Source organism: Adiantum capillus-veneris, chromosome 18 (assembly GCF_014529385.1).
Source record: "Adiantum capillus-veneris isolate H3 chromosome 18, ASM1452938v2, whole genome shotgun sequence".
NCBI lineage: Eukaryota > Viridiplantae > Streptophyta > Polypodiopsida > Polypodiales > Pteridaceae > Adiantum > Adiantum capillus-veneris.
In genome coordinates, this window is record NC_140948.1 from 4,234,500 (window position 1) to 4,253,107 (window position 18,608).

Here is an 18,608-nt window from a genome sequence, read left to right on the forward strand (position 1 = left end):
TCCCTCCTGAGCTGGCTACCTTCAATACATTATGGATGACCAACCTGTGCTTGTCTTCCATAGTTTGAAGGGACTGTATGATCTTCTGTGTCCTCTGCAGATGCATTTTGAAATCCTCCATCTCATGATTCAAACCTCTCGCAGTGGTTACTTTCAGAGAGAGAGAGAGAGAGAGAGAGAGAGAGAGAGAGAGAGAGAGAGTGAAAAATTAGCATTTACACATGTACTATTTTGTTTGCATGACATCAGGTATTGCTTCTTATGGCGTCATCATTGACAGCTGTGCTGCCAGAAGTTGGTGTTACAAATTTGTCTTCGCAAGAGCAACGTTTCAGACAGCAAAGAATTGCTGAGATAACAGAAATGATACATGTTGGTAGCTTCACATAATTGTGCAGTAGCACCGTTTTTTTAGCTTGTGAAAGAAAGTTGGTATATAAGGTACGTGCATGCAGCAATTGCTAATGTTTTATCTCTATTCCCAGGTGGCTAGTCTTCTTCATGATGATGTCTTGGATAGTGCGGACACCAGGCGAGGCATTGGTTCCCTCAACTTTGTGATGGGAAACAAGGTGCACAAGTCTTTTTTAACATGGATGCTTACTGTACATCAGCATCTGCGCTCTCTTTTTTGTGCTGGTTTTGTCACCTTATAGTCTTGTGTGTTCTATTTACTTGCCTTGTAAGCACTCTGATTATTTGAAGGACAAGGGCCATTGTCTGTTTGATTTGAACTATGTGCTTTAATGTGCATACAAATCTTCCATATTAGAAATTATTATATGTATATTCGTTCTTTTGTAATATTGTAATCCACTTGTTTTGCTAGTCTTTCAATACTGCCTTTTTTGTTGGGCAGCTTGCAGTTTTAGCTGGAGACTTTCTTCTTTCAAGAGCATCTGTGGCTCTGGCCTCATTAAAGAATACAGAGGTAAGACTGACAAATCGACCAGTGTATGTGCAGCACACATACATGTACATGCTCTGTTATTAATCATGTACGTGTAGTATGTACATCGTAATTTAAATATAGAAACATATATATATATATATATATATATATATATATATATATATATATATATATATATATATATATATATATATATATATATATATATATATATATATATATATATATATATATATATATATATATATATATATATATATATCCTTAATATTGATCTACACATGCATATCTTCCCTATGCACATGTGCACTCACGGTTTTGTACACAGATGACTAATTTGGATAGCAATCCTAATAGTTTTGGTCATACTTATGTAGGTTGTGGAGCTTCTTTCTAAAGTCTTGGAGCATCTAGTCACAGGAGAAATAATGCAGTTAACGTCCAATAAGGAAAAGGCATGCAAGTGAGGTTCCATAGTCATTCTCTTCATCTTGTGCTTGTTATAGTTCCTTAATCTTGTTAGTTTGGTCATGATACATTCTGTGAACTTTAGGCAAGGTAGCCGAGTGCAATTGTAGAGCTTGTCTTCTTTTATCGTACCATTGTATGTTAACTCATGTGGCTATCTTTACAGTTTTTTTTTTTGTGCAAAAACAAGATCCTTCCATTAGTCAAGAAAACTGCCCAATGGGCTGCAAACTGCCCGTGCAAGAGAGGGCTACATAAACATGTGGGGAGACTCTCCCAATGAAAAGACAAGATATGTACAATGATGTCTAAATCAGGAGAAGGGAGGGGGAAACAACCACTCTAGTGGACGGTACTGCCATCTAGGCGCTCCATGAACCATGGTGAAGAAGGGCCCTGGGTGCCAAAGTTGCAAGAAAGCCTCGCGGCGCTCCCACATGGGGTCGGAGCTGCCCTAGAGTCTCTCAAACTGGCCCCTAAGAATCAACTCCAGCCAAATGTCATGGACAATCTTAGCTGGTGGGATGGGTTGAGCCTCGAAGATGCGGAGTAGCAGGCTAGCCAGATGAACCACAGTGTCAGGCTGCAGATGATTTTTCAACACCACTCTCATTCTCTGCCCCACTCCTTGGGGACTAACTTTGTGGCTGGCTGGAGTGTAGGCCTGCTCTCCTGTATCACAATCATCCTGCTGGTTGAAGCATCTCAAAATGAAGTGTGCTGGGCCCTAGCTGGGTGTAGAGAGTGCAAGCATCAGCCGAAGAATCGAAGACAAACCTGATGTGCCATGGGGCCGTCCCACAGACAGTGATGCTGAGTCTCAAGTGGGTGGTCGCAGGCGGCACATACTGCCGAGAGGCCGTTGTGCACCAACCAACTCCCGACTGCAGCCTTTGGAACATGGTAAAGTGCCTGGGCTGTCTGCTGTCCCACAAGCGCTCCCAAATGTTGCCATGAACTCGGATGTGAGACCCTCTTCGTGCGAGTGTCCTGCTGCAGCAGGACGAGCCTCTCCCTGCGATGTCAATATGTGACGACCTAGCCGAAACTGGAAGAAAGGGGTCTGCGGGTGATAGGCTACAGTAAAGGGGTCCCACCAAAACCACTCCCCGGGTCCCACTGCACTCATAGTGGGACAGAGGGCGGCTTTCCCAAGCCCAGAGCTGCCAGTGTCTTGACTCAAGATCGGACGGGTCGGGTCGGGTCTACGACAAGTCCTCCCGTTGATGCCCACAACTCTGATTCGCTGAAAGTAGCACTCAGCCATCGCTGTTGCCTCTGTATTGTCAGCCCTCCCTCTGAACCTTGAAGAACAGGCAGGAACCTGTGTTTGAGCAAGCCCTAGCAGCAATGAGAACCTCCAGTTGCGTGAAAGCCCCTATCTAGTAGGGAGCTCCGGCTCCACAGGGGTGTGCCACTCTGCAGGTATAGCCTCTCTAATATCTTGATACATGCTCTGGACCCCCCTCATCTCTCGCAGGCGAATGCCCTATATCTCCTTTGAAAGTACTATAAACTGCAGGTAGTTCCCAAAAGAGTGGGCTGGACCCTCTGCCATGGGATCCCAAGAGACACGAGGTTTGCTACTAACCATGTGGCCACGCTGTTTGCTGACCATAGGGCTCCAAACAAGTGGCTGCCTCAAACGCTCCTCAATGCATGTGGGCCGATGCTGCTCAAGGCCACCGTGCAGTTGCTCCTAAGATCGAAGCATGCTTGCAATAAAGCGGTCCTTCCATCTCGTGCTGAGGCCAACTCTACGCATCTCTGCAAAAATCCAATGGGTGGAAGGGCTGCATGGGCCGCCCGTCTGTGGGAGCCGGGCCCGAATCCGGTGTAGCAACTTCTTCCAAGGATCCTCCATTGAAAGAAGTCCTTTGACCACAAGCTTCCCAAGGAGGGCTCTACTCCGGAGTGCTGGTCCCCAGTGCCCATGAGAGCAAGGTAAAGTGATGACCTGCCAGGAGACCTTGGCCTGAGCCGACTGTGTGTCTTGCGTGACCACAAGAAATTCATGATCAGCCTCTCTAGCTAGCTGATGGAAGAGCTCGAGAAAATTCAGCAAGATGTCATGTACTACATAGTAGCCAACAACACCTGGTTGGCTATCACAACCCTGCCAGCCGTGCTGAGCTCGAATGAAGTTTCCTCTTGATGGAGAGGATGGGATCGATCTGCTGCTCAGGAGACAAATCCAAACCAACCTGATAGCCCAACTAGCATACTGGTGTCCCTGGAGGAATCCACCTAAAGCCCTCTCCAGGCTACCAATTGGGCATGGAAGCACTACCAACCCAGAAAGCCGCTATCTTCTATCAATTGATCAGTGCTTCTCATGCACAACAGAACACCTCAAGGACCTGGTCACACCCTGTGCAAATTGGCCTCCAAAAACATGCCCGAGTCATCAGCAAACTCATCGTCCAAAAGCTCCTCTCCTCGAATCGGCAGTTGCAGACCATGCAAACCAACCTCGTGTGAGGCCGAGAACCTGCTCATCGCCTCAACATAGAAGAGAAATAGGAAGGGGGCAAGAGAGCAGCCCTTTCGAACCGATTGTGTGAGCACAAAGCGTTCCCCTTTTTCCCCTGCCAACAATACCTGACTGTGCGCACAGCTGTAGAGAGCCGACACTCTCCTAATCCATGCATTTGAAAACCCCATTAGGCGCATAGTGCCTCAAGGAAACCCTAGTCATCTCTGTCATATGCCTTCTCAAAATCGAGTAGTACCACAAGATCCTCTCCTTGGAGACGTGCAAGGGTCGCCTACTGTCCTTGGCAAAGCCCGTTTGTGTCTCATGGATGATGCTCTCAAGTAACGGTTGAATTCTCAAACTTAGAGCCTTTGCTAAGATTTTGTAGGCTGATTTGAGAATGGTGATGGGTCGCCACTACCGAATCTCGTCCAAGGAGCCTCTCTAGTGTGCAGAATGTGCTAGTAAGCACTACAAGGGTCTCGACCAAGCACCTACCAATACTCTAAGAAGCAGCTTGGAGTCAAACCATCCTCCCCTGGGCAGCTACCCTTGGGAAGTGCGCGGAGAGCCTCCTATAGCTCCTGTGGTTGGAGAGGTCTCTCAAGCCTTTGGCGTATTTCCTCATTGACTAAACAAGGCATCTATGCCCACACTTGCTGTAACAAACTTGGACACCCCAAGTCGAGAATCTGGCACGACACACGAGAGAGAATCACTTAAAATACTTCAAACACTTAGTTACAACTTACTTGAGTCGACACGGCCCGACGTAGTTCCTTGCCCAGAGAGATTGGCCCCAAAGACTGGCGCCCCTTTTGGTATTTCTTCTTATATTAATGCTTGAGCAAAGTAAAATTGTGTGCGGGTCCTCTCTGCTCGTAGGCTCGTCAGCACAACTCAGCCTGAGAGTGACCCTTGGGTTTTTTTTAAAGGTCCTTGGCCATGGAAAAGCTGTTACATGAAAACATCCAAACTCAAAAGCAAATTGCCCCAAACGCTGGTCAGCGTTTTCAGCCAGCTGAAATTGCGGAATTTCGTATGCTGCCGCGTCAGCACTGTCAGCGCGACTCCCGAGCGTCCGCACAGCCAGCCAACACTTTGCCCGGTGGGTTCGTACAGCCTGCCCACTGTTCCTTAGGGCCCTGTCGGTAGGTGCCTATAAGTTGGAACCACTTATTGCATCTGGTCTTTGTCATTAGGTCATGCCACTCATAATTTTGTGACATACCCCCCTCTTGAAAGAATTGTAGTCGCCCTCGATTACGTCTGCAAAAACAGACCTAAGCCATAAACCAGTTCAATAGACACTGACTCTAAGTACCGATGCACTAGACGACGCAAATCAAGCACTTGCACAAAGACGACTCAGTTAGTGCACATTCAAATAATATCCTAATCACATCATATAAAAATTCCATCTAGATCTAAGACCATGATTCCTGGCAATGTATTTAACAATCGCATCTAGATCCACACCGGACCTCACTGACGTCGGATAAGCTAATTCTTATTGCTATCATATCTATAGAATCTCTAGACCGAAATGTTGCAGTCATTTCGCCTTTCAATCGTGCACTCAAACAAAATCACATGAGAGAGTACACATCAATCAGATTCAAGTTCTGAAATTCCCATTTCCAATATCCTTATTCATAAAGTCATAGAGCAGAATACTGTTAGCGTAGTAGTATCCCTGAAGTCCAAAGGTAAATCAATGACTTTATTCTGTCTAGGTAATCTGTGACAAAAGAGCGGAATGACTTTCCTCTAGTGCAGTCGCATTTGCACCAGATTCAACCCTACTAATATGCGGGATCTTTTGAAAAAGACGCAGCTAAGCCGAAAGCCTCGAGGTAAAGTTCCAATATCTGAAGAGTATGTGCTATGTTCTCCTTCATCCACTTTGCATCCAATGCCGGTTAGTTCTTGAATTTCACTAAGAACTGCCGAATCACTTCACCTTTCACTTTCCTTTCTTTATGGGCCATTATCTATTGTGGAATGAGTATCTCCTTGCTCTCTTCCACTTCATGTTGCTCATCAGGCTCTGTGTCAATTGGCACCTCACCGTTAAAAGGTTTTAAGAGACTCACATGAAAAGCATTGTGAATCTTCCAAGTATCTGGCAACTTGAGTCCAAAGGATACATCATTTATCTGTTCTTGGATCTGGAAAGGGCCATAATACCTCATGCCGAGTTTTGGAAAAAGTGGCTCCTTTCCCTTCGTTTCCTTAGACGTGCCTTCTCAAAACGTAAGAGCACCCAATCATCCTCCTTCAACTTCAAGTCGCGTCGATGTTTATTTGTGGCCTTATGCCGTGCTTGAGACTTCTCAAGAGCCTTGCAAACCTTGGCAAAAGCAGTGTCCAAATCCTCGTGTGATCTGCTTCAAAAATCTTGTCCTTGGTGCTTAGAAATGGAGGGACCTTCTTAGCATCTTCAATTACCTCAAAGGGCTCCTTCCCCGTCGAAGAGTGAACCGTGTTATTGTAGGCAAATTCCACCAAAGGCAAGTACTTTTCCCATTGAGTCTTCTGATTCAAAATGTAAGACTTCAATAATCCAAAACCACTGAATTGGCTATCTCAGATTGCCCATCTGTTTGCGGGTGGAATGAGGATGAGAACTGCAACCGCGTGCCAATGTTCTCTTAAATTACTCTCCAAAACAAACTCTTGAATTGGGGATCTCTGTTCGAGACTATCGACTCATGCATGCCTTGTAATTGAAAAATCAGTGCAATGAACAGTCTCGCCGATCAGGCTTGACCGTCTTCTTTAGTGGAATAAGTGAGCTTGCTTGCTAAATCTGTCAATGATTGTCCAAATGCCATCGTGCTCATTTTGAGGCTTGGGAAGATGAAAAATGAAATCTACAGCAATACTTTACGAAGGGCGGGAGGGCATGGGTAAAGGCTGTAGCAGTCTTGGTGCCTTACGCCCGTCAAACTTGACCTTTTGGCATACTAAGCAACTTGCGAACAAAGTCATCTACATCCTTTTTGAGCCTCGGTAAATAGAAGTAACACTCAACACCCTAGAAGATGGTATCTATGCTGCGGTTGCGCGTAAAAGGTGGACAATGGCACTCTATCAAAACCTTTTCCCTCAAAGGCTGTGTAACACACGACATCGTTTTCCGCATCAAATAGCCGTGGCCCGTCTTGTATAGAATAGCCAGTAACTGTCTCAGTAACTGTCTCTCCATTTTGTATCCGGCTAAAGATGTCTGCAAAGTCAGGATCTGTTGCATATTGATCTACAATATCCTTAAAACTTCGATGATGGATCGCGGAAATGGCCACAGCCAAGGGCTTTCGAGACAATGCATCTACCACTAAGTTCTTTTGTCTGTGTACATGGACTATCTGGAAATGAAACTGTGACAAAATGTTAGCCCATCTCATCTGCTTTTCTGAAAGCTGCTTCTGCGACAAGAAGTAGCGTAAACTCTAATGATTTGTAAAGACTGTGAAATCAGCTCCGAGTAAATAGTGTCGCCACTGTGTAAGAGCATGGATAACTGCCAATAGCTCTTTTTCATAAATCTGTGGGTACCATTTCTGGACGTGAAAACATCTTGCTCTTGTAAGCAATGACATGGCCTTCTACATCAAAATCGCTCCTAGACTACGACCACAAGCGTCACAATAAACTTCGAATGACTTTTGCAAGTTTGACAATGCCAACACTGGTTTGGTAGTCAATCTCTCTTTGAGGGTCTGAAAGGCGGTAATCTCTGTCAGTCCCCACGTGAAAGAGACTCCTTTCTGAGTTAGTAAATGCAAAAGAGAAGGTCTCTCTGCAAACTTTCGAATGAACCGCCGATAATAAGAGCACAAGCCTAAAGAGCTTTGAACTTCATGAACATTCTTTAGGTCAGGTCTATCGCGAATAGTCGCATTTTTTTGCCAGGTCCATCTGTACTCCTTCTGCTGAGATGATGTCGCCCAAGAAATGTATTTTGGGCAAGAAAAAGTCACTCTTTTTTGCGTTCATAACCAATCTATGCTTCAACAATGCTTGAAAGACCTGCAGCAGATGATGTCTGTGCTCTGCTTCATCCTTGGAGAAAACTATAATGTCGTCAAAGAAAGTGCCCACAAAAGATCGATACTCTACGATGTGGAGGTAACTCACATGGTAGGCCTTCGGAGAAACAATCAGCTTGTATATGCACAAATTCTTGTCGTTCCTTTTCCAATTCAGACATATTGGTTTGTTGTTCATCATTCAGTTCTTTCAAGAAGATCGAGTAAACAAAAAGATTGGATTTCATTAATTTGGAAATGGCCGAAGCCGATACAAGTGGGACCAACTCGTCCTTCAGTTTTACATCAAGTATAATTTCTCTACCCTTCTTAGTCTTCAAAGTCGCTTTTCTGGCCCTATAATCGACCACTGCACTACTCTTGTGTAACCAAGGGATTCCTAGGGGGAAGTCACACCCTTTCAAAGGCATGATGTAAAAGTCCTCATGCCCTAAATATCCCTGACAATGCAAACGAAGTTTGCCAATGACAGGTGTAATGACAACATCCCGTCCGAGTGCCGCTAGAGCAGCTTCTGCCTGTGGTCCCATTCTGTCGACCATAATTTCAAGTCGAGCAGCCAATTCAGGTGAAATGAAGTTGGCCTTGGCTCCTCCGTCAAAGAAGATAAGGGCTTCTTGATCTCGTACTGTATCCCATGCGTGACAAAGTTCTGTGCTTTCATCCATCTGATCTGGGTCGGTCCCCACACAATCTGGTACCAGTCCTGCTTTCATCTTTCCTTTTCTGCCACGTTACTCGGCTACTCTGGAACTCTCTGGCCTATCTTCTGATTGTCCTCTCTGTGCCTTTTTGGGGCACCTTGCAGATTGTGTCCTTGTTCTCCACAATCAAAGCACTTCCCTTCCTTGAGGTATTGTGATTTCTATTACTTGGTCAGTCGGGGTCGTGTGTCCTTTTTTTGAAACTTCCTCTCTCTTCTATTATCATTTGTCAAATTTTGTTCGGTCCTTGGTGTCAAAACTTGATTAGTGGGGTAAGTTAGGTTGCATAGCAAATCCTTGCTTAGCATGTCCCATCAGTTGTTGTATGGACTCGGACTTTTGTTGTAGGCAGTAATCTCGGATCTCTTTGGGAAGTCACAGCAAAATCGCTCGACCTTCTGAAAAGAATAGGCAAGTAGAAAAGCATCCCAAAATCTCTCACAATAAGTATCCAAAGTGTCGGCCTTGGACATCCGAAGATGGTTTCAGATAATCACATCTTGTTTGTACTCCTGACTCAGCCAAGAGGAAATAAAGAGTCGCTTGAACTTTAACCACTTTGTCGGGGCTTCTGTCCTTAAGAGAAGAGTGGACCACCATGTTCGTGCATATCCTTTCAAATATGATGCTGCCCTTCTGATTTTGAAGTGCTTTGAGTAGCGCCCTCCAGAGAAAGCTATGTCAAATTGTTGAATAAAGGCTAATGCCTTATTGCAATCTCGAAACCATGAAAAGGTTTCAAACTTTACTGCTTGTCCACCCTCCTTGAATTCCTTGGTCTTCTTGCCCCTTATCCTCAAGAAAATCATATTGGTTGGCTCTATAAAAGTGCTTCCTCTTTGAATAAAATATCTGGTCATCGGAGTCCGAACTCTTAGAAGAGGATGAGTCCGACTCCGAATTGGTAGGGGGTTCTCGAGAATTTCAGTGGGATCTGCTCTTTTTGGCCTTCTTCTTGTTCTTTCTGTATTTCTGGTTCTTTCTTCGTTTCTTGCCCTTTCTGTCCTCATCACTCGAATCAGAAGAGGAAGATCTATCCGAATTGTTAGAAGAAGATGAGGACGAATTGGACAATCTTTCAAAGCGTACATGCTTCTTCTGTTTTCTTGCATTCGCAAAAGAAGATTGACGGCCCAAAATAACCATGGTAGTCAGATCCCTTGATTTGTTCCTTTGGTTGCTTCTACGCCCCCAAAAGTTGTTCGACTCGTCTTTCGACAACTTCATCAAGTTCATCTTCAGTAAACATCCTTGGGACATGAGGTTTCTTGAGGGCTGGCTTTAGTGGGGAATCAATGTCTTTTTGCCATTGAGTATGCACTTCAATGGTCGGGTGCCGGGTCGCTCGATCCTTTGAAAACTGGAGCATCTGCTTTACGCAATCATCAACCTGTTGCTGACGTTGCATCTCCATTAGTTGATACTCCGTAGGCCGAGGTGGCCCGTATTCTTTATCTACTGTTCCTGTGCTACCTCCCGTCCCAGAAGTGTTAGGAGGGTTCGTCCGATTCTTGCGAGAATCATCACCAGAATCCATGCGTCATGGAAAAAGGGATCGGATTTCCCGGTAGAAGAGAAATGGCTGAGCTCTGATAGGCAGATATGAGACATTTTGGTCAACTGCTTTTGGGCCTGGCGGCATTTAGGGAGATGTATGTATGGACTCATGGCAGCAGGCCATTGTGGTTAGAGATATTATTATGCTAGGTAGGACCTAGTGGGTCACCATGCAGGTTCAAGGTAGCCTTGTGGGCTTCTTGAACATTTATGTGGCTAGTCATGCAAGTGCACGAACTGAGTTTTGGTCACATATTGTGGAGTCACTTGCCTCACGCAGAGCAATGGTGCATTGGGGGGACTTCAACATGCTGGAAGACCCCATGGATATGATTGGGTGCAAGGAGCACCTATGTACGACTTCGAGGATGCATGGCATCTTGCATGCTTTGTACGGACCTCATATAGCCTCTCTTTCTCTTAGTCTGACCACACGGCCATAAGGATTGGACCAAATCTGTGATCGCAAGGTTCCTTGTGTGATGGGAGAACTCATTTGCCTTAGCCAGCCACGTGTCGAATCCAAGGTCCAATCCTACTGGTCCCGACCACAAAGTGGAAAATAGTATTCCACTGCAGAAAGAGGGCATCTGTACCGCGTGCTGCAAGAAACAGGACATGAACGCGAAAGTAAGCCGCCTCTAACGCAGCATGGGGGTCGCCAAGAATCCTACTGGATGCATAGTTGAAGAGTTCCCACTGTATGCTGATATTGAAACTGGAGTGGCCCCTTGGAATAGCCCCAAAGGTCGAAGTCTCAACCAAGAGGGAAGGTCGAAGGAAGGGTTGCCTCTCCCAAACCAGCCTACTTGCAACAAGAGAGCTGCCCAAGGAGCAGCGTGCAATAGGAATATGCCCGGATCCAGCAGCTGAAGGAGCAAGGTTGTTTCCGTACGTACGTACGGTATGGTTCCGTACCGTACGGTACGTCCGTACGGTATCCGTACGCACCGTATGATTCCGTACGTACAAAAAAAAAAAAAAAAAAACCTCTGAAAAAATAAACCTCTGGAAAAAAAAAATCGCCAACAGTGCCTATTCCCCGTGGTTGGATTAGGTGGGCGAGGCCTTTAATAAGTCCACCTATCCTATACTGGTTATTATCACAACAGAGAATCAGAGAGTAGAACAGAGTCTCTGCACAGAGACCAAGGAAGGATTTGCCGCCACCGATAAGGTTCTTTCTCCCTCCCTCCCTCCTTCTCTTTGTGTTTGGAGTCTGCAAGGAGGCACTCTAGAGTCCTGACCTCGCGAAAGATTGTAAGTTTTGTATTCAACTTGGAAGTGTGCGTTAATTGTGTTGCAGAGTTATCTAGCGGTTACTTAACTTGTGGGGTGATTTTAAGTGTTTTTTGAAAGTTGTGGCTATGTTTAAGTATTGTGCAGTGTTTTTAAACTAGATAGGTTGTATATAAATTTGAAATTCTTTGTATTTTTAGCTTTTAAAAAATATACTACGAATTTTACGTACCTTATGGCCCAATCCATACGGTACAACGTATAGTACGTACCGAACACGTACCGAACACTACGTACCTTACAACCTTGTGAAGGAGAGAAAGGGGCGGTTGATGGTGGTGAGGGTGAGTTTGGTGGTGAGGGGGGATTGCAGGAGGGAGGATGTTGGGTGTGGTGAGCAAGGGAGGGGGGGAGGAGGGCTGGGCTGGAGGAGGCTGGGGGTGGGGGGCAGATCCTCCTATACAAAAGAGAGGGAGGGGTCTAGCGCGGTCTCCTGCTTTAGAGGTCTGAAGCAGTTTCTTGTAGGAACCCACTCCTGATGAGGAACAGTAGAACGGCCACCCGGGCGAGGTGCCTGGCCTTATTGAGGACGACCACTGACTTGGCGCCATCCCTCCTCAGTCTCGCTAGCTGTTGCTGTTTAAGCTGGATTTCTGGGGGCCTCCGAACCCTGGTTGGGGGGGCCTCGGAATTGGGTGGAGGGAAGCCATGGCCACAGCCATAGGGGCCTGTGGTTGCGGAGTTGGCCAACTCTCGTGCGTGAACATGCCTTTGCAAGGTGGCTCATGTGCTTGCAAATGAAGCACTGGTTCCGTAGTCTCGGATACTCCACACTTTGTCTGATCCAAAGTGCATGTGTGCCCCGAACAAGAACCCGCACAGTGGGTAACCCTGCGGCCTTGGGCACAAGCGATGCTGAGGTTCGCGGTGTCTCCAAGACCGTCCCAATCATGGATCCAATCTTCGAAAGTAAAGGAGATATTCTTGTCTTATGCTTAGGAAGCAAATGGAGATAGGAAGATCTGCCTCCTCCTCAAGCACATCTGAAGCTCGGTCGAAACCGTGGCATTACTGTTTGCAGTAAGCTTGAGCCCCTAGGATACCTAGCGGGCTCATCGATATCACTTTGGCTACCATCTCTAAAGACTCAGACTCTATTTGGTAATAACCTCTCTTGAGAATCTGCACATCAATGATCTTGCCCACATTGGTGAGGAGTCGAGCCTAGAGCAAGTCTTGAACCTCGCCTTTGTTGGGCCGTGTGCCAACAATCTTGCAAATGACCGAGGTGGCTTGGATCCGTTCTGTGTAACAGACTTGAACACCCAAGTCGAGAATCTGGCACGACACACGAGAGAATCACTTAAAACACTTCAATTCCCTTGAGTCGACACGACGTGGCGTAGAAGAAAGGGAACCAGATGATAGTGCGTCTTAGGGTTCTGATGATTGAGACTTACATGCCAATGGATAGGGGAGGCTAGAAAAGCTACCCATAGGTCCTAGGGCACAAGGAAAGAGAGGCAAGGGAATCAACTCGTAGATTCAAGAATCCCCCAGATCCAGATTGAGGTGTCACAAGACAGGCACCACGTGCCAATAGAAAAGACCAGACTGAAGAGACTTTTAGCACTTCAATAACAACTGGAACTGAAAGAGAGAGAGAGCACACGCGACACAGAGTTGCGGAATTCCACCCCAATTAGTATTGGCCCCAAACCTTGGCGCCCCTTTCGGTATTTCTTTTTATTACTTCAACTCAGTACAATGCTAGTACTCACGCTCTGCACCCTCTCACCGAAGCGTGCCATATTTAAAGGCCCTAGATGTGATATGAGACATATCCTTAACTAACAAAGCAAAACGCGAAAATCCGTACAGGTACCACGTGGCATTACCGGCGTAAATCGCGGAATTCCGTACTGCTTGCTAGGTCAGCATGTCAACGTGGATTACAGAATTGTGTACATCTGCTACCGCGTCATCAATTGTGTGTGTACTAATCCTTTATTTTAATGGCTTTATGTCACTTGGGCCCCGTCGGACGCACTCCCATAAGTTGGTGGGAACTCTTCTTTACTCGGCAAGACTTTGCAAGTTGGTAAAACTTCTTCTGTTGCTTCTGCTTCTTCACTTAGGGTTTAGGCCCCTCGGCCGGGAGCTGCAAGTTGGCTCCGTTCTTTAGTGGCTTGACACGTCAGCAATTTGTGACCGAGGTGCCAAGGACAAGGAGGCCAAAAGGGCTATCAATAGGTCAAAGGGCACTAGCAAAGGACAGAAAGGTCAGCTAGGTCCACTGGATAATTTGGTCAAGGGTACCTTTTGGCCCTCGATGCAAAGTGGATGGAAGAAGAGAACGTCGCAAATTCTCTTGAGAGAGAGCTGTACCTTGAAGCTTTTGGGCTATTAGCAGTGTCTATTCCAAAAGTTACCGATGGATAAGCAAGGTTAAATCTGGTGCGGTGTGGACTGCACAAGAGGGGAGCCACTCCACTCCTTTGTCACAAATTGCCTAGATTGAATAACGTCCCTAATTTCCCTTGGGCTTACAGTAATTTGCGGAATGACTTTATGAATTGTATATACTGAATTGGAAATTTCCTTGATTGAACTAAAAACATTTGCTCTTTCATGTTTGTGTTGTTAGAGACATGTAGAGAAAGATGAAAGGTCTGTAGCATTTTGGCTGATGAATGATTTAAACTTAGTGCATCTAGACATCTGTTAGAGATCGGTGAGATCCGGATGTGATGTCTAAGTGAATGGAGAATGAATGTGATTTGAACTTAATGCATCTCGACATCTGTTATAGATTGGTGAGATCTGGATATGATGCCTATTGAATGAAATTCTAGTGCATCAAGATTTCTATCTGGATGAGATGACCGGATACTATTGCGAGTGCATCAAGAGTTTTGGAAGGATGAGATGGCTGCACAATGATCTAGGTGCATCAAGAATTTCGGATTGAATGAGATGGCTAGATTGAATGATTGAAATTTGAAACACAAGTGTTTAGTGTGAACTAAGTGTGTGATTTGTGAACTGCATGCTATGTGGATGTACTATTTTGTGTGATGCTTTGGGGGCTCTGCTTCTGGGCATCTCTTGTAAGAATAAAAGAGCACTTGGGCCTCTCTCTCTCTCTCTCTCTCTCTCTCTCTCTCTCTCTCTCTCTCTCTCTCTCTCCATAGCATCTGGACGAAGAGTTTGAAAGCAGAGGACCCTCGGGAGTTGTACTTTGCAGTGATTAGTAATAAAGAATACCAGAAGGGGCACCAGTCTTTGGGGCCAATGCTTCTGGGCGTGGAACTCTGCTGTGTCGTGTCGTCTTTCTCTCTTTCTCTCTATTTTCTCTCTCTAGTAAAGCTCAATGATTTTGACGTTTTTGTTCGTGTGTTGCTATTGATTTCTCGCTTGGAGTGTCCAAGCTTGTAACTACACACACACACACACACACACACACGCACACACATACACACTTAAGTACTGATACAGTTGTGGTTCTAGACCGAAACAAGACGAGCTTGCAAGCTAAGTCTCACTACTTGACAAGATCGGCAATTTTTTCCAAAAAAAACTCCCATGGGTGGGGCAAGGACTCTATACACATGAGCAATCCGGACCCCTTCAGACTTAAACTTAAATTTTCCCTGAAAGGGCATCCGTTTAATTTTGGTGATATAAACCTCTTCACTAGTTGAGTTCCTTAACTCTAAATACCCATATGACGGGACCCTTCAATAGGCGCTTGGTCTCCCTTGGTAAATTCTACGTATAAAAATGTTTTCCCATTTAGGGGGGCTTGGCTCATTTATGAGACACATCATACTGTCGTGTGCGCACTCTGCACCTCCAACTCCCCGCCCTTCTCTCTCAAAGAACTCTCTCTGTGCTATACATGTGCACCGACTGAATAAAGGTCTCCACCTCTCTCCCATAAAGGTGATCATGGCGATTGGCATGTATCATTATGCCTTGGGTTTCTGGCGTGTTGATGGATGAAAGTGGAAGGGATTCTCCTCGCTAAATGCTACAGAGTTTTACCATTGAAGGGGCTCCACGATTTAAACAAGGTGAGGGAGGCTCTGTACCCCTCACTTAGCCTTGTCTTTTGCGTACTATGTGTATATGTGAAAGGGATTTGCTTTTTGAGGGCTTCCTCTGTTCGATTGATTGCTGTATAGCTATGGACTTGGTGGAAATTGGGGGTACTTCTCAGGTCGGTAACTTACCAGGAACTTCTCATTTCATAGTAACAGGGTTTGTCATGAAGCGGTTGTCAACCGTCGAAGCAGGTACATTGGCTGCAGTTACCAGGGCATTATCTGTCCAGCAACAATGCAAGGACGAGCAAGCATTAGGTATTATTCTGACATCTCTCGAAGATGATTTTATTCATTATCTGGATGACATGCAATCTGCCAATGCTGCCTGGATACAGCTGGAGAAGGTTTTTGGTGCTAAAGCTAAGTATTCAATGATGAGTCTAAAAATGGAGTCACACTCTCTTGCTATGTGTGCTGATGAAAACATTACATCTCTTGTTAATCGACTGAAGAGTATTAAAACTCAACTTGTTTATGTCGAAGCCCCAATGCCAGAAGAAGATCTCATAGCTGTTTTGTTAAAAAGTTTACTTGATAAACTCCATCAGAGTGTTACCGTTTTAAAGGAGAAAGATCCGCTGCCCTCCTTGGATGGTATCATCAATTCATTGCAGGAAGAAGAAAGAAGGGTATCCCGTACCGATTCTCCCATTATTCCTAGTGCATATACTATCTCCCATGCAGTATCCCCCATCAGTTTTTCTGATCCTCCCAGTGCCTATGCAATCACTAATTGTGCTTCTACTAGCTTCATCTCGACCATCCATTGGTACCAAATCTTGTGCCATTTGTGAGCGCAACAATCATCAGACAAAGGACTGTTTCAAGAAGAATCCTTTGTTCACTGCGGTAAAACATCAAATAGATGCTTTCAAAAGGGTAAAAATCAAATTCATACGATTGAGATCAACTCTTTTCATATTTTTCTTAGTTTTAAAATAAATTGTACGGGCTATAGACACTACCACATATGAGTGGTAAGACCTCCCAAACTATCAGTTTTTGTTCAAGTCCTATTTTGTTGTACTTCTCATGAGGTTACTGCCAACTGGGTACACCTTAAACCCAAGGTTTGGCTGTGAACAAAAAGTCCATTTATTGGTAGCTAATTTTTAAACCTATACCCTATCTGTTCAAGGGGGGTTTTATTATCTACAATGGCCCGTGGGAACATCTCCCAAAGGCATGTAGTTAGGAGGGCTAGTTTGCATGGGAACTTTTGCTTTATATTGTAAGGTTTCTTTTACAAAAGCATAGCGTTATTTTTTACAAGCCTGTCGAATCTCTCTTGTTACCCCTTCTGCTCGCCATGGTCTGTGCACGGCTGCATCCACCCTAGTTGCACCCAACAATCCCTTGGTTTGCAGGAAAATTTTTTAATTATTGGGTGGGATTGTTTGGCTTGGGTTTTATTGGCCACAAGTAGTCGACCGGCCCCTTCATTTTTTGTTTTCTCTGCCGTTGTACCAAGCTTTGTAAATGAATTGATTTTTTGATAGACGTTAGTGCGATATGATCTGACTTGGGCAAAAAACCATGTGGCCTGAGGTGATAAGTGAGATTGGGTGGTTAGACCCTTGTTGTTGGCAAGATTAAACTAAGTAAATGAGTTATCTTTGATACTGCCGGCCCAAAAAAGCGCTTGTCATGGTTTTCTCATTGTTGGTTTTTGTGCACTGTGTATGTTGTTTCTTGTGGTGGGGGGCTATTGTTACATCAAGTATCGGGATGCGTTGCTAAACGTGATGATGTTACTGCCTTTAGGATATTGTACTGCTCACTACGGTTTCGATTGTAAAACAATTGCTTATGGCTTTTTTAGGCTGGTGGGGATATGCCTGTTGATGCAATCTCTGTTTTCTAGGATTTATTTGGCTTGATTGGCTTAGCTATGCTTGATACCCGAACGTAAACAAAAGGCATGTATGGTTCTTCTTAGAGTTGTATCTAATGGTGAAGTTTAGGCTACTACGGTCTGCTTGATGGTTTTTTTTGAAACCATGTACACTTGGTTAGAACTAGATGTAGTGTTAATTTGCTACAACAAGAAAAAGCAGGACAACTTTGCAAAGGGTGTTATTGTGTTATAAAGCTGAGACATAAGTACAAAAAAAATCTTTGGGTATATAAAAAAAGGTGGGATATTAGGACACTTGGATCAGAAGGGGTGGTGGCCTTCCGATCAGAATGATATATTTATTAATATCTATTTAAGGTTTATTAAGGAATAAGGCTATATATAAAAACGTTACTTATACCTACTGCCATAAATTCAAAAGGATAATACACACCTTGTACCTTACACAAACACTTTGAACATTTGTTTTAAGTTGAAAAAGTAGTAAGCTGGACATGGATAACAACTGATAGAGTCCGTTGACACGTGTAAAACGCATTCAAGGCTAACATGCTTGTTGTCTTGTTTGGATGGATGCAGGTGAGGACTCTATCCTTTCTTGGAATTTTTTTGGCTTAAAGAAAATGTCCGCCCTTGACATACCAGGCTCTTGTCACTTCATGAAACGTACACTGTATACTTCTACACTAGAATGAGACCTCATTCTTATAGCAATGTACAAAAATAGTTCTAAGACTGAGTTATTTTTGTACTAATCATTATCACTTGTCTAAAGCCAGCTGTCCTTTGAATTGAAATGTTTATTTATGTTGTATTATTTATGTAAAACAACTACACAGACGTCCTATACATAAGGCTTTCCCAGTTCTCTGGGAAGCCAGGACGTTGGCTTTAGGATTGTTCTTGAATTATAGTCTATAATTCCTATCTAGGTTGGTTGGTGTGAGGTGGTCCTTCATAGACTATAATATTGGATACTTGCTAACGGCTATTGTAGTCATTCTGACTTTACCGGTTTAAGGGTTGCAAGACGAGCCTACAATACTGATCTATACTTTGTATATACTTTCAGGTTCACACACAATATAAATTGATTGCTCGCATGAGGATAATCCACGACCCAGAGAAGCATGCAAGAATTTTAGAACAAATTAGATTTTACTTAAAGGACTATCCTCCCAAAAAAGCAGTGGCTACTAGAATTAGACCTTTTCTTGCTAGAAAAGCCA

At 44.6% G+C, this 18,608-nt stretch overlaps 1 protein-coding gene across 1 annotated transcript in view; it reads left to right on the top strand.

Moving 5' to 3' along the window:
* The window catches only part of GPS1 (geranyl diphosphate synthase 1), a 105,696-nt gene that overhangs the window by 57,040 nt on the left and 30,048 nt on the right, over positions 1-18,608 (top strand). The window contains exons 6-9 of the mRNA XM_086488268.1: positions 250-372; positions 486-572; positions 860-931; positions 1,291-1,376. Coding sequence (XP_086344394.1) covers positions 250-372; positions 486-572; positions 860-931; positions 1,291-1,376 — 368 coding nt within the window. The remainder of the gene's footprint in view (positions 1-249; positions 373-485; positions 573-859; positions 932-1,290; positions 1,377-18,608) is intronic.